Raw genomic sequence first — 15,498 nt, forward strand, 5'->3', positions numbered from 1 at the left:
AGTAATAACTCAGGGTAGAAGAAGAACAAGCAGTGGTAAACGACGAAGTCCAGAGACTGTTGTCGTAATTCCCTTCGGTTGAAATAAGAATACGATATAAAAGAACGCGGCAAATTAAAAATCGCTGGACGACCCCGACTGGCTCATTTCACTTGAACTCGAAAGCGCGAGTAAAAACATCGAGCGTAGCTCGGAGCGACGATGCTTTGGGGAACAAGAAAAAATAAGATTGAGACAACTCAATTCCAATGTTCGATGCAGGCGAGTAGAGAAACTAAAGTTAGTGACGTCGCTCTAAGCTTCTCACAGACATCTGCGCGATATTGCTTTGTCCGAATAAGCGTTAGTTTTCGCATTTACGTATAAATTATCGTACTACAAGGATTGTGCGTTTTTCTAAAGATTATAAAGATTAGATGATAAAAGTGTAAAAGCTGCGACCGGCAGGCTGCCGCTTCTTGTAGAGGCTTCTTTTGATGGATTTCCGCCGTTATATGATTCCAGAATTTTCGCTCGGATTTTTCGGACGTAAGTGACAAAATTGAAAGAAGCAAAAGAGTTACAGCAACGGAATTGAAAAATCCGTCGTCGGTACATTGTTCAGGAACAAAGTAGTGCAAAAAAAAAAAATAAATACGAAACGCTGACGCACGTCTCGATGCAAGTCTAATATAATATACCTATATAAACGAAGAAATTCTCTTTCGGCATACACGTATATGCACCGACGGGCAAAATTTTCAGACTTTTGTACATAAATAATGAAATAGCGCTTGATAATAAAATAGTACGAAAATATGAGGGAAAAAACTTTAAAAGCAAAGAAAATAACGGTTAGCCTCTTTTGAAAGACTCTAAAGAAAATAAAACAAGTACACTTAACGAGTATTAAATAAATTCGCTTCAAAAACTAATTAAACACTATCCCACGCTGTATTCTCCTCCCCAAGTGAAACGAAATCTATATATTCATTCGAATCGTGGCATACCCAAGGTAATTTATGTAAGCTTTAGGTAAAACATAACATACAATTACACGACTACACACACACCCACACACACATACATACACCTACACAAGCTAATCACTTATCTACGTCCACGCATTTAACGAGTATAATTATTAATCATGAAAAAGCGTAAAAAACAAGTAAGTCATAAAAAAAATGTAAACGTTTAAATTAAATTACACACATAAACACCATACACACATGCATTTATTTATATTCATTAAGGAATTAATAATTACAAAGGAACGTAATGCGATTCGTATAGAAACACACTCATCACACAGACACACCGTATAAAATTAATTAATTATTATTGTTATTATTAAACCTTTAAACACGTGACACTTATGAGGTAAAATGACGAAAAATGAAAATAAGACAGGTTAAAACAGAATAATAAGGTATTAAATTATAATGAAATCCAGGCGTTAGCCCGCGTATCGAGCAAGTATTTGACATTAAAAAAAAGTACTATAGCTGTAACACATTTTAGTCTTTAAGTGCGACTGATATTATAGAGGGGCGCAAGTTTTATGCGAGTGCGATGCGTGTCGAGAGTGAGAATATAAATAATATATGTATATTATGCGCAAGAGAGTTTGGTTATCTATCTGACTGGATCGACTTCCCGCGGACGTCTCCCCGAATTTTCGCCCTGAATTTTCGTTTCATTAATTAATTTCGTACTCGTGAACCATTCACGGATACTCAATAAAACAGTTCATTAAAATAAAGAAAAAAGAGCAGGTGGCCTCGTGAGAGCACCTGCGACAGAATTCAATTAAAATTCTAGAAGTAATTCCAGTCAACTTAATACTGGAAACAAATGAACAGTCTCCGCGGCTCGTTGCCGGGAAAATTTGGTGAAAATTCGTCCAGAGGAGTCGTCCGCGCCGAATGAGCTCACATCAAAATTATGACAGTGCATTTACACACCTACATGTATACACAAGCTCGATGAGCAGAGAAACCGGCAGACACAGCGTTTTTCGAACGAACTCTACGAAATTTTCGATGCGACAGGGATGTACAACAGTGAATTTAAGCTATGTCCGACCCAGACCGAACAAAACAGAACTTTACACACAAACACACACACACACACTCGCCGCGGTGATATATAACTTGCGTTTTAAGCACGCTTTAACGTTTAAGGAAGTAAGCTTTAAGTCTCCGAGTTGATATAAAAAACAAGCAAACCAGAAAAAAAGAGAATGCTTTGATAGGAGCACGCAGTACCGTTTCATACGGTATGTATATGTACAACAAAAGCGAGAAAATCTGCATTTTCAATAAACACATCTTAGTTTGTAATAGATAGGCGATTACGGGAGTACAAGGTGTGTAGGATGTGAGTGAAATCGAGTTTCGATATGCAGTGCTGAGAGAAAGAGAGGGAGAGAGAGATAGAGAGAACGCGGCGAGGCGATCCGAAGTGGTACAACTGCGGTGCGATCGTTGCTGGGAGACTGTGTAAGCACGCACTGCTGTTGTTGAATGCGAGCGAAAAATGCGGCGAGTTGACAAATGCCGACACGCGCTTTTGACTCGGACTAGCATTTTATTTCATTTTCACGCCTTTCACAGTTACGGAATCTTTTTTGCACGTTTTATATATAAACCCCGACGGTTTAACCGGATGAATAGTTACCGCTATAAGTCAACAGAGATGTGGAGCATCTGTTGTTTTCTCTCTGCTTACAATTTTCAACTCGTACATGAAACATTTGCGAACGTGAAAAATTTGTCAACGCTGCAATTTTCATTCCTCGACAACAAGCGCCTGTATGTTCCAATCCTTAGTTTCGATGAGCTGAGTTTGGGTTGTTGAATCTCCCGCTGATCATATGTCCGCATCCGCTGAATCTAGTGTAAGCCACGTATACTTTGTACACATACAGTTAAGAGAGTATTTCCGTCCGTGTTTTTTGACATTGCGTTAGATATCCTGTACACAAGCAGATACACACACACACACACACACACACACACACACACACACACACGAGTACATGTAATACGTAAAGACGGCGAGCTGTGAGCGCCGTCGACCTCGAGAAGACTGCAACACATATGGCACCGATTACTTTAAGCGATCGCTACAAAGCAGTTGTACCTTCGGAGAGACGGATATAAGCGCATCGCCGTAAAGATCGACATTTGTTTTATCTCGGCGAAAGACGCTTCTTCGGTTTTGCGTCGCGTGGCGGATGGTGAACATTTTTCTTAGTTTAATTTGGGTTCTAAAGCTTTTGATCACAGGCACGAGCTTCAATTTATGACTAAAAGAATCACGAAATCCGGAAGCCGATTAACTTTGACTTTATTTTTGCGTAGGTCGTTAAAATATTCGGGCAGGAAACTTGACCAAAGTGCGCGATGAAAGCGTAATCGACGTTTATCAAAGTATGCGAAGCGTTTCCTGCCACCTACTGACAAGAGTTGGCTTCCGGATTTGTGAAAGTATATAAAGCAAAGCTCCGAGAGAAAGGCGAGATTCGCAGTGACAGAATAATGCGCTCTTTTTGTTTCAATTCTTTAGGACGAGCTTGAGTTTTTAGGATTTCATGAATTGGATTCATTGTTGCGTTGAAACAGGAAGATTTGTTTAATTTCTTATTTTACTTTCTCTGACGCTTTTCAGAAAGTGTTAATTTTTATTCTGTACCTCTCATAGATCTAGTTCACTTTTTGTGGAACCAAGAACAGCGCAAATGAAAAAAAAAGATAATCAGTTTGAGAGTCAAGTAGCGCATATTACATACAAATCTCGAAAATTGTTTACTCGCCACCGCGGAGATAAAACCAACAATTTCCGCCGGGAAATGTTCGATCGTTAGAAGCTTTCGCGACGATGTCGCTTTAAACCGATTATTTTTCATTCGGAGCTGCGATCGCGAAATCTTCGCCGTCGCGTCCACAAAGAAAAGAAAAGTTTGAGACTCGCTTGTGTTGATTTTTCTCCTATTTCCGTTTGTAAACCTGTAAATAAGTTCCCTTGCCACACAGTAATCGCATTCGCGGTAGGGAAGCCGCTCGAGCAACTCAGTATTTAAAAAGAGAGAGATAGAGGGAAAAAAACGTATCGGACGAGCGGCTTCTCGATCTCCACTGTTAATCCCGGGACGCTATTTTGTTGGTTTTCGCGGTTAACGAGAAAAAGCGATTTTTGCATTAGATTTTCACGTAATCTTCTTTCGCGAAACTAAGCGCATTTCGCTGTCAACTGCCCTGGTGTTACGACTTTCGTTGGAAATTTGCGGGAACGAATTGTGTAACGAAAATTTTTTTGTAAAGCTCATAGCAATACTTAAAATAACAGAATTGTACAAGTGGTTCAACTGTAGGAGCAAACGTCACAATCGTGCCATAATTATTCGGAATTTTCAATACAATAATATCACAAGCAGTTCGCACTCCATTCAATACGAACGTCGATCAGATAAACCAACATCAAAATCAATCGCCTCCCCAAATAATCCGCGAAATCATCGGACCAGCGAGCAATATGCATCATCAGCATACGCTCGCGCGGCAAATAAATTTCTCTCCGCGCATCGCTTCCTCCTTGCTGCGCATAATTCGCCGGAATGCAAAGCCCGAAAACAAACGCTGCGTCCCGGAAATTCCGTCTCACACCCTTCATTAATATTCCCCCCTCCTTTTCACACTCCCCCAACCACCCGCAAAACCACAACAAGCAGAACCCTATTACCGTGTCGTTATGTTATTTATGACGAGCCCAACAGGCGCAGGCTATCATTGTCCGCGCGACGCGCGCATTATCACCGCTGATGCTTTATTATTTCGCGCGCCGCGCGTCACGCAAAACTGGTGTGGAGAGAAAGAGAGAGTATGCTAGAACGAGAGAATGAGAGTGACAGAGAGTTTGAGGTCTGGAAAATGTGTAAATGTACGCGCGTCGGCAGCTGCTGCTTTTCTGCGGTGGGAGCCGGATGTGCTTTCGATTTCGAAGATTGACTTTTGCGCGAAATGAATTATCGTATACACAGTGCGATGTGCCGACGAGGGAACAACTCGCCGGCATTTATTGCGTGATGATTGTGCTGTTAGCCCCGCGTGGCTATTATACACGCCGATCGGCTGAATCATATTGTACACGGCGAAAGCTTCGGTGTCCCGTTTCACGCGGACGTCCGTGCGAGCGCGCGCTAAATTCGCCGACTCGGGACGTGCTGTGATTTGGCACGATCGACATCAGAACTTTTGACGATCGTTCGAAATCACAGCCGGCTTCCGGTCGGCAACGTCACTCGTGACTTTATTCGGAATTTCATAAGACTGATTATGGATTATATTATTATTATTATTATTATTATTGTATAATTGTATTATTATTTATACATTACGAAAATTCGAAACGCTTTATATTATATATTGATCGCGAGACAACAAAAAAATTATTGATTTCGTGTATGTTAAAGACTTTTTTTCGTTGATCATATTCGAAAACGAGCTTTTTACGATTTAACATTGGCGAACCAAATTCTACGATGGAATAGAATGTGGAGAGAAAAAAAGTATCTTTCGATCTAAGGCATATCGATATCGACTCCTTTGTAACTGCGTGTAAACAAAAGATGACGAAAAGCTGGAAAATCAATGTTTATGAAGAAAAACGAGCGAAAAAGAGAACAAAAAAATCGCAGCGACACGTTTCTATGTATGTACCATCATATTGTAATTTCATTATTATGCGAAAGAAGAAGAAGAAGATGATGAAGATGCAAAAAAGCAAACTCACACGAAACTCATTTAAGTCGTCCTTGTCTTTTTGTCACCGTGTTCTGATAAAAAACGAATAAACGAAAGAAAAATTTCATGGTATACTCTTATTGTCGAACTTTTTAATTATTCCGCCGACTTCCCCTATAAGTACTTGCCAACTCTGAAAAAGAACAATCGAGGTGTAACGAGTAACCTCCTTCTCTCGAATGCCTTATCTCATATCTGCGTGTGTGTTAGTATGTGCAACTGAACGTCTGAATATCTGTCTCTGTGTAATATATTTCTATGTGGCTCCTCCGCGTATTCTCTTTCTTATTCTGAATCATGTCCCGCTGGGCCGTTTCTCTGAGGCGATTCACCAAGGTCGGATAAATATTTGCAGCCAAGAGAGAGAGAGAGAGAGAGAGAGAGAGAGAGAGAGAGAGAGAGAGAGAGAGAGAGGATTATATTTCGAGAGCCAGCAGCGCACGATGTTAGATTTCTTCTCTTTCGGCTGAAATAATATGCGATCCGGGATCTATAAACGAGCTGAGCTCCGCTTTTAGAAAATGATATTTCTCTCATTTCCGCGGCGGCGTGAAACGTTGTAATGTTAGCTTGATATTATGCAGTTTGATTTATTTTTATTTCGAGTCATCCCTCAGGCATACCGATCGCATTGTTTTGATGGAGGAATCATCTTTTATTTATACACTAAGATTCGAGGATACTGTTTTTTTAATGAACGAAAAGTGAGCTTTTTGAGAGCTTGTTACGATTAGAGTTTTATGATTACAAGGGATGAAGGGAATAGTCGTCGAATCAATTGCGGAATATAATACGTTTGGAAAGTTCGTAGCAGCAGCGTATTGACATAACTTTATAACTTGCGAGCCTACGCTGCCTGATTGCGGTAACTGGAGACAGAGTCGCGAGAGAGTGAAGTGTGTAATACCAACTTCCGTCAAGCTTTCACTTACGAATAAGTAGTTTGAAGCTACTTTGAGTTTCATGACTCATAACTAGTTATTGTAAAGTCAATCATTTGCACTAATTGCACCAGAATAGTGTACGATCACATTAGTTGTTAGTTTACAAAAGAATGGCTTGATTCAGGTACGTAAATATTGCTTCATGAATTATATATATTTGCCGCAAACTCCGATAGAGTAACGTGCGGGCGCGCTCTCTACATTTAAGCTTCGCCACGTGGCAACAATACTTTGAAAAACCGTGGTGTCCAATGATAGGCTAAGCTCGATCTATAGAAGGAGAGCGTGAGATCAGTTGGTATCAACGATAAAAGAACCAAGACCAAGAGTCATAAATTATCCATACAGCGATAAGTAATTTTAAGCCTATACGCATTCTTGGACTCGATTTTTTTTTTGCTGACACCACGATCAAATATTCAGTGGCTCGTGCGAGGGCAGTATATAGTATATATAAGCATTGATCGATCGTCGGGAGTAGGTCCGTTTTTGACGCGCGAGAACACTCGCAAGAACCGGACACAGTGTGTGTATACAAGTCGAATGGACACGAGGGAGGCAAATTCTCTATGGGCTAACGGCTGATCTCGGCTTTACACAGATGTGCGTGCTTTGCAACGCCGAGTCGTTTTTGCTGAGCTCCTTTGATTGATAATGGCAGTCCGGAGCCTTTCATGCTGCGGCGATGCTTTAGGGGGGTACAGTCACGGGAAAGTTTTTCTCTGGGCTGTTTTTAGTATTCGGTTTTGAGACTTTGACCCGTGAGATTACTTTTAGATTCGTGGCAAATGTGAGATTTTTGTTCGAGAATTTCCCCCGAAATACGGCAATACAATCTGATTTTGATAGCGTTCGGGCAGCACATAAATTTTATACTAATCGTGGCTATTTTTCTACGATACAGCTATTCGAACTTTACTCTATCTCATACAACACGTATATGAAAATATAGACTATCTGGCAAAGCTTCATCATATCTGGTAATTTATAGAACGTTTGGCTGCGCGATATTCGCATGATTCACCTTTTATTCTCTGTCAATACATAATATAGGCCCGATCGTAAAGTAATCCATAAACGCGTCTTCCGATGAATATCTCATGCCGAGCCCATACCTTCTGGAAACCTTTTCTACACTCGATGTTTCTCGCAGCCTTTATCGCGCGAACACAGCCATAACTTAAGAACAGAAGAAAAAAATCATTACCATACCTATAGACGCACGAGCTATATCCTCGTACGTGGATCTCCCGACAATAAATATCGCAGATAAGGAATCATTTCGCGACCGAAAACTGTGTTCCGCACAGTAGCCCATCTCCGTAAACTCAACGCAATAGTATATTGTGCAACTAGGGGGGGGGGGGGGAAGGGCGATTTCTAACGAGGGTGAGATTTGAGCACGAGTGGAGTTGTGGGCGCCGACAGCGCCCGAGACGGAGACGAGTGCTCAAATTTCACCCGAGGTAGAAATTGCCCCCCCCCCCTTGTTGCACACTGTACTTTTTTTGTGTACCTGTAAAGACCCGTTTTCATACATATAGAGTGAATGATAAGTTGCGCATTTTGAGTCGTAAACCACTCTTTCAAAAATTTTCAAAAATTTGATTATTTTTGAGTAGCGGGAGGGAATAGCCATTCTCTCCCGCTGCAGCGGGAGGGAATGATTCCCTCACGCACGCCCGAAATGAGCAGCTTGCATTCACTTTAGAGGCATGGAAACGGGTCTTTTTCATGCACGTGTTAAGAAAATATATATTACCCATACCTCAGCGAAGAAAAAAGAGGAGAAAATGTAGGGGAAGAGCAAGGAAAGAAAAAAACAATTTTCCGTCTCCGTAACGATCAGCCATCCGAGCCGAGACGTGAGCATAATATTCGCCCTCTCAGCGTTTGCCATAAATACGCTCCGACACCTAAATCAGGGAGAAAAATGTGCCGAGAAGGGGGTGTCGATGACGACGAGTCTTATACGTCTTGCCATCGTCGTCGGAATTAATCCACGTTGCACATACCGGCAACTGCTTTTTCGGAGAACAAAAGAGGGGAGGGGGGAGAGTCCATTGGGAGGTTACATTTATCCGCCGGGGTCGTGTTGGCGATTTTTATTGTCCCAGACGTGTCCTATTGCCGAGCGAATGATGCGCTGCGATTGAAGCTGAATTGATAGTGAACTCAGAGATTGGCTCGTTTTGTTTCTCAAGCTTCTATAGTTCGGAGGAAAGTTTTATTTGGGAGCAGGAGTGTCGTCGAGTACATAATTTGATATTGCTCTGGGTTCGTTGAGGGAATTCGTAATGTGCTTGAGTTTATTTATAACACTTGGGTATTTTACGATCGTGTCTGTTTTATCCTTTCAATTTGCTATACTACGACGAATGTCATCGATCTTTTATTTCTTCGAATAGTAGCAATTGAAACGTGGAAACGTTCCCACAATTATTTAAATCACCCAGTGCGGATTATTAATTTTAATGCCGTGCTCAAATTAGCATTTAAAATTCATCGGGCTTTTAAACGGTTCCATTACGTCTTAATCGAGCTCGTTACACCTCCACCATTTATCGTACGCCTCCTATTTCCAAAAGCCAAAAACTAATTTCCTCATCATTTTATTCTCGTGCACAGACGATTTGCAACTCTGAAACTTGACGACGCCTCGAAAACGCGCTACCCGTATTATCACGTCGGCCGATCAGTAAACAAGGGCAGAATATGTGCAATAAAATAGAATTCATGATCTGGCAATAATAGAGCTTACATTACCGCGCTGGTCGAACATCCATTTCCTTTCTCGGTAACAATTCCGCTCGCGTCAGTTATAAAGTATAATCACGTACATTGTCTTTCTCGCGGATAATAATCTGCCGAATGGAAATTACTCAAATCGCTCGCCGCGATCGATATACCCATGGAGCTTTTGTGTCTGTGTGTGTTTGTGCATAGGTATTATACGAATGTTTGAATTGCTTCTGAATATCGCTCCAACTATCGTCGAACGAGCGCCTCGGCGCGATTTGAATAATCATTAATTTTCTTCGAGCGAATGAACGCCGGGACAATTAAACGTAATTTGCCATGGATTTCACGGCTGTTCAGGGATGATACCGAACCCGAGCAAACGGGTGAATATGAAGGAAGAGGCCAGTTATTATATTTGCAACGCTCGATGATATTTTGAATTTTTTAACGGGCTCTTTTATTATCGAGCAAAGGACTTCCGTAAGGATGAAATAGTTAACGTTGGTTCGACGAGACTATGCGAAGTACGCGCGAGTGGACTTTGAAAAATTCCGATTCTTTCGACATTCTTGCGCGAGCCCTTTCGCGGATTTTCATAAGAAAACTTGCGACGCATTATTTGCTCTTGAATATTCTAGTAATAATTTGTGTTCGCTTTTGCTATAATTTTTGAAAAACAGCAATCTCCACCCAACTCATCATCAAAATACTCACCTGTAGTCACTCGCAAAATAGCGAAGCCGCAAGCTGTTACGATATCTCCTTTATCTCTCTCGCACTGTGTCTTCAACGCCTCTTCCATGCAAACGACCCTCGTGAGCGCGCATTCGAACTTCTCTCTCTGCTTCGATATGCAGCCGTCGAACGCTTCCGGGCTATACAGCCCAACCGCGTATCAATATACAGATATACGTATACACGCGTTGTGCAAAGCAAGTTGAAAGAGCGCAAGCTTCGTCGATAGCGCTTACAGGGACGAGCCGCAAGATGACGATCGTGCGGTTCTGTAATCCGAGCTGATAAATAAGCCATCGCCGAGTTTCCCCTTTGATCCTTTTCAGGCGTGTGCAACCTAACATCCTCGGCTGCGACGCCTAATGACAGACTCTCTGCATCGGCAGACACAGAGGATAACGTGTATACGTCCTACATACCTATAGTCGAGTCGTCGTCTCCGTGGGACACGGAGTGTGAAATCGAGCAAGTTTCCGAAGCCAATCGACGGGGAAAAGTAAAGTTGTGTTCGGTTTGCCGCCGGTGACGCGATCGTTACTACAGCTTCTGGTGTTGGTTGGACTGTGTACACACGAGGACGTAAATCGGCTTGGAATTTCAGTAAAATACAGAGAAATAGGATACAGGTGTGATTTGATCCATCACGAGCTTTCAAGCTCCGCTGCACCGAAAGGGAATTCGTTCGGTTGGGGTATTTACGGATCGCGTTGTTTTCGCCTGTAAATAAGTAATCGGCGAAGATTCGAGTAAAGTAATCTCTGCATAATTTGCGCGCGCAAACTCTTTCCAAATCGGGGCCGAAGAGAGAGAGAGAGAGAGAGAGAGAGAGAGAGAGAGAGAGAGAGAGAGAGAGAGAGAGAGCTGCGCTCGCGATCGAAATGACGCAGCGCAAACGAATGGAAATCTCCGCCGCTGTACGTAGTTCCCGTTTTTAATTAAAAGTTCCGTGTATGCCTATAGGCAAAGTACGGAAAGGGGCGAGGGAAAGAAAACCGAAGGCAGCTGGAGAAAGAGCGAGAGAGGAGCTAAAAATAACGATGAGTTGAAAGTTATTTTCTCGCGCTTTACACCGATGCTGCATGTAGGCAGAATTTCAATTTGCGTCGTTACTTTGCATTTATAACCCGTAGAAGCATGTCGGGTTTGCGTGTGGTATTTACTTCAAATAATGGAAATTAAACGTAGCAAGTAGTAGCGGTAGTGTGTGGTCAGCCGCTACCAAAGGATCGCTTACTTACATTTGAACAAACACATAGTGAAAGTAAAGCCTCTGCGTAAATATACTCCCTTCTTTTGAATTCCAAAGTTAATACAGGAGCAAAGAAAAAGTATAGTTACTTCCCCCAAGCTTTTACTTTCAGCTACGTTAAGGCGTCAGTACTTAGCTAAGTGTTTTCTTTTTTTCCAGAAACCGCTACATTCTTTGTGAGGATATAAAATCGTTCAAAGTCAGATTGACCGCTTCTTAAAGACAGAACGATGATCACTAGCGTCCAGCGGGGGGGGGGGGCAAGCATGTTTCATTGAATTAGCATACGCGTTATAATTTCCCAAACAGTCGAGGCGCGCTGTGGCGTCGGGGAAACTTGCTCCGTATGTGCCCTGGAAACTTGGCCAGATAAACGCACATGCCTTAGCGTCTGTGCCTGACTCGGCGAAACGTACTTAGGCTCTTGCAAGGAGTGTCCTCGCACTACCAGAATACGGCCTGAGATATTAAGGTCGGTCGCTAATCGCATTATCTCCCGTCTCGGGGGCCGGGACATGAATTACACACACACATACGCAGTCGTCCGAAACGATGTAAACGGCTGGTTGGCTAATGCTGCTTAATTTTCAGAAACGCGACAAGTATCCCACATAGCAGCTCGAGGAAAGGTTAATAAGACAAAAAATAAAGTGAAATATTCGTCAGGCATACACGTCCGAGCTCTAAATCACGATTTTCTGTTCCAGCAGCAGCAGGCCGACGAGTGCGACGCGGCAGGCCGCGACTCGGCGTCCGGGGCGGCAGGCAACAGCAGGTGGCAGCTGCGGCGCAAGCAGCGCAGCTTCAGTCGGCAGCGGCGGTCGTCGCGGCGGCTACCCATGGGAATTCACCCTCGAGGGGTGACTGGCTGCCGCTCGATATGAGGACGACGCCACCCGCGATGCCGGCCTTTCGTGGCTTCGACGATTCCGTATCGGCCGATGGCGTGGTGAGCCTCTTAACGACTTTTGATTTTTTACTCGACAGTGGATTTCCCACGATTTCGCTCGGATGGAGCTGAGATTACGGCTTGCGGCTGATTGAAATTCAGTGATTCTCTACGTAGCTGTTATTCTTTTTCATTTGTTCGCTTTACCTCGAACACGTTGCTGCAGGCTCTTCGATTTATCAGTAGTGCAAATAGCGCGCGGTTAGCCGATTCGAATGTGTATCGCTGCATTGATTGAAAATAATAGATTAAAATAAATTTTTTCTTTTACTTCCCGCGAATCGCGTTGTTTGCAATTTATTGTAAATAGTCAATGGAGATATGATCGAACACGCAACTTGCGAGTCGCCCCTAAAATCGCTGAGTCAGCCTTTCGAAAAGTTGAACCGATGTTGACGAAACCGACCAAGAGCAGCACACAGCGAGTGACAGCAAACTCCTCGCAAGTATGTCCAAGGTAGAGAGCAAATTCCCGTTCCCCGGATTTACATCGTGCAAGTTTGCCATCAGCGCGTAGTTTCGCCATTAGGCGGTTTTGGCCTGCACGGAGTGGAAAGCCCGAAACAGACCACATCGCGCGTCGAGAGCAAGGTGACCGGATTTCAAGAAGATCATCATCCCCTTTCGTCCCTTGTAACCGCGTATCCAAGTGCGTACGTTTGGACGGAACGAGAGCTTTACTGATCGATCGACTTGACTGCGGACACGGGACTCGATGAGTTTAACGAATTTACAAGGCTGTTCGAACGCCGAGTTTACTGGCTTAAATTCACCGCGGTTTCTAGAGTACAATTTTAGCGATTTCTCGATACCTTGACCACGAGCTAAACAGTATTAATTTAAAAAGTCTCTTATCGGATTTAAAGCCCACCGAGAGAAAAAAGCGCAGCAACATCGGCCTATATGAACGGTCATTCCGGGGCAAGCTCACCACGCGTTCGCTTGGTATAATAAATCTAAATCAAAAAGTACCTTAGCGCGCTTTTCACCGCGATGCTATCTCTGTGTTTTGGTTGCGCGTATCTATTATACACACACATAGCTCGTGCAGTTTTGCCTCAGCGGCTAATTCAACTATTCGACCTCGCGCCCGTCAAAGATAGCGGCTTAGTCGGGTCCGCGGCGTTATTAATTACTCCCCGGCGTCCGAGCTAATGGCCGATTAGCCTATCGGTGCGCGATTACGTCCCCCGCAAGGCAGCAAGCTCCTCGTCTTTGGTCAGTCCAGGCGTTATCTCGTCATCCGCTCCCCCCCCCCTGCCTCTTGTGCATGCGCGTGTGTGCCTGTGTGTACAGCTATATCTCGAGCTGCAAGAGAGAGATGGAATAGTTGAAACGGGGAAACTTGACTGTCTGGGAGAAAAGCAGCTGCAGCCTCTGACGATGGATATTCTCGTTGTAGGAGAGAGGGAGCTGGCTTTTGCCGTCTCATTTATCTCTCCGACGACCGCTGCTTTCTGCGCTCTGATGCCACTGCTTGAGATCGGTCAACTGACGTGTATCGCCTTTTTGTCGCCGCTGCGGATACGTTCTATGAGAAAAATGTATTTTCCAAATTTTCAAAAATTGTTTAGCTCTAAATACGCGTTCAAGTAGAACAGCCCGGGTACGGTAAGACATGCGAATTGAAAAGCCGCTCGATATGGAATCTTAACGGCATAAATTCTCGAGTCCGCTTTTCACTGTATTACCTCTTGTTTCGCCAACTTTCCTCGAGCCATATCGAGAGTCTATATATAACGAATTCTCCGCTGCGCTGCTCTTCTTTTGCCTTATTTCAATAGCGCGCGCGAGTTGCACCAGTATGAGACGTTATATAAAGAACGAGAGGGGCTTTCTTTCGGAGGATAAACGAGGAAACTTCCAGTATGTGTGTATCCGGGAGAAATCGTCGAGGGATATTATTAGGTGCACTGGCGGATCAGATTTTATTTTATTTTCAAATTGCGACTACTATACTTTCGGATGTTTCAAAAGCTTCCTGTATATGCGCTGCTCGTTTATTTCTTTGTCAAATTGCACTCGGGACGTATCAATCAAATCAAAGTATTAATCGAAACCCGAATAGCCGTCAGAAACTGGATTGTATACGAATGCTCGCTGCTGTCAAAGATTGAGAGCAATTGATTGAAAATATAGCGGAAAATTCGTCGAAATTAACAGCAAGAGAATATTGCAAAGCTGGCTTTTCAGGTGTTCTTGGAGTTTAGGAAAATAGGATTCTCCACAAGTTTGTGGAAAATATTTTAACAGTCTTTTCGACGAATTTCAAGCTGTTTTCAATAAGATTGAATAACTTTTGATAAAGTCGATTATTTTTAACGAACCTTTGGTGTAGGTACTAGACAATTTGTCCAAATGATTTTTTATTTTAAATAAAAACGTATTGTTTTCAATTATTTCGAACTTAGCTGCAAAAATCATCACGACGATGAAATGCAGATTATTTTATACACAAAACTAACAATATTCTTACATCTCGTGCATCCCAAAATCCAAAGACGACGTCGCCCTTACCGTAACGAATAGAAAAACAAACGACCTCCCAGAACGAAACAATACAGAGTCGCGCATCACGATAAATCTCTGTTTATCTTGGCCTTATCTCGTTTTCACGAGCTCGGACTTACGTGCCTCTTCGCAAGCCCCGAGATATTCAATCAGCGACCGACGTCAAAATACTTTTTGCCCACGTCAAAAGTGTCCGCTGCGTGAGGCGTACGTATATGTATACTTTTCCTAGCTTACACACTCTGGAGGACGAAAAAAAGCTACGCGTATACGCGCTACGGGTATAATCAAAGAATTCCCCGAGAGCCGCGAGAGTATGTGCTTGTGTACACAAAGAGAAACGTTTCGTAGAGACAACGTATGCTGTGTTTATACGCCGCCCCAAGTGCCTGCTTTTCTGGGCTATTTTCAATTCGGTTATGTTTCGCGACCCTGTTTGTGTGTGTGTGTACAGTTTCTGATTTTGTTGCGGTGCCCAATATTTGATTTCGTAAAAATGATGAAATACCCGATATCAAAATTAATTCACTCCACTCCTTTTAGAAACTCACGATTTGGTGTGTACTCGCAGTTTCTTACTAT

General features: G+C 43.0%; 1 protein-coding gene across 2 annotated transcripts in view; it reads left to right on the forward strand.

Moving 5' to 3' along the window:
- LOC103317653 (protein abrupt) overlaps nucleotides 1-15,498 on the forward strand; it is a 62,832-nt gene that overhangs the window by 15,374 nt on the left and 31,960 nt on the right. The window contains exon 6 of one of the 2 annotated variants that reach the window (XM_031922974.2): nucleotides 12,164-12,405. In XM_031922974.2, the coding sequence (XP_031778834.1) occupies nucleotides 12,164-12,405 (242 nt within the window). The remainder of the gene's footprint in view (nucleotides 1-12,163; nucleotides 12,406-15,498) is intronic. The other variant, XM_031922975.2, reaches the window with a different exon arrangement.

The sequence above is a fragment of the Nasonia vitripennis genome, chromosome 2 (assembly GCF_009193385.2).
Source record: "Nasonia vitripennis strain AsymCx chromosome 2, Nvit_psr_1.1, whole genome shotgun sequence".
NCBI lineage: Eukaryota > Metazoa > Arthropoda > Insecta > Hymenoptera > Pteromalidae > Nasonia > Nasonia vitripennis.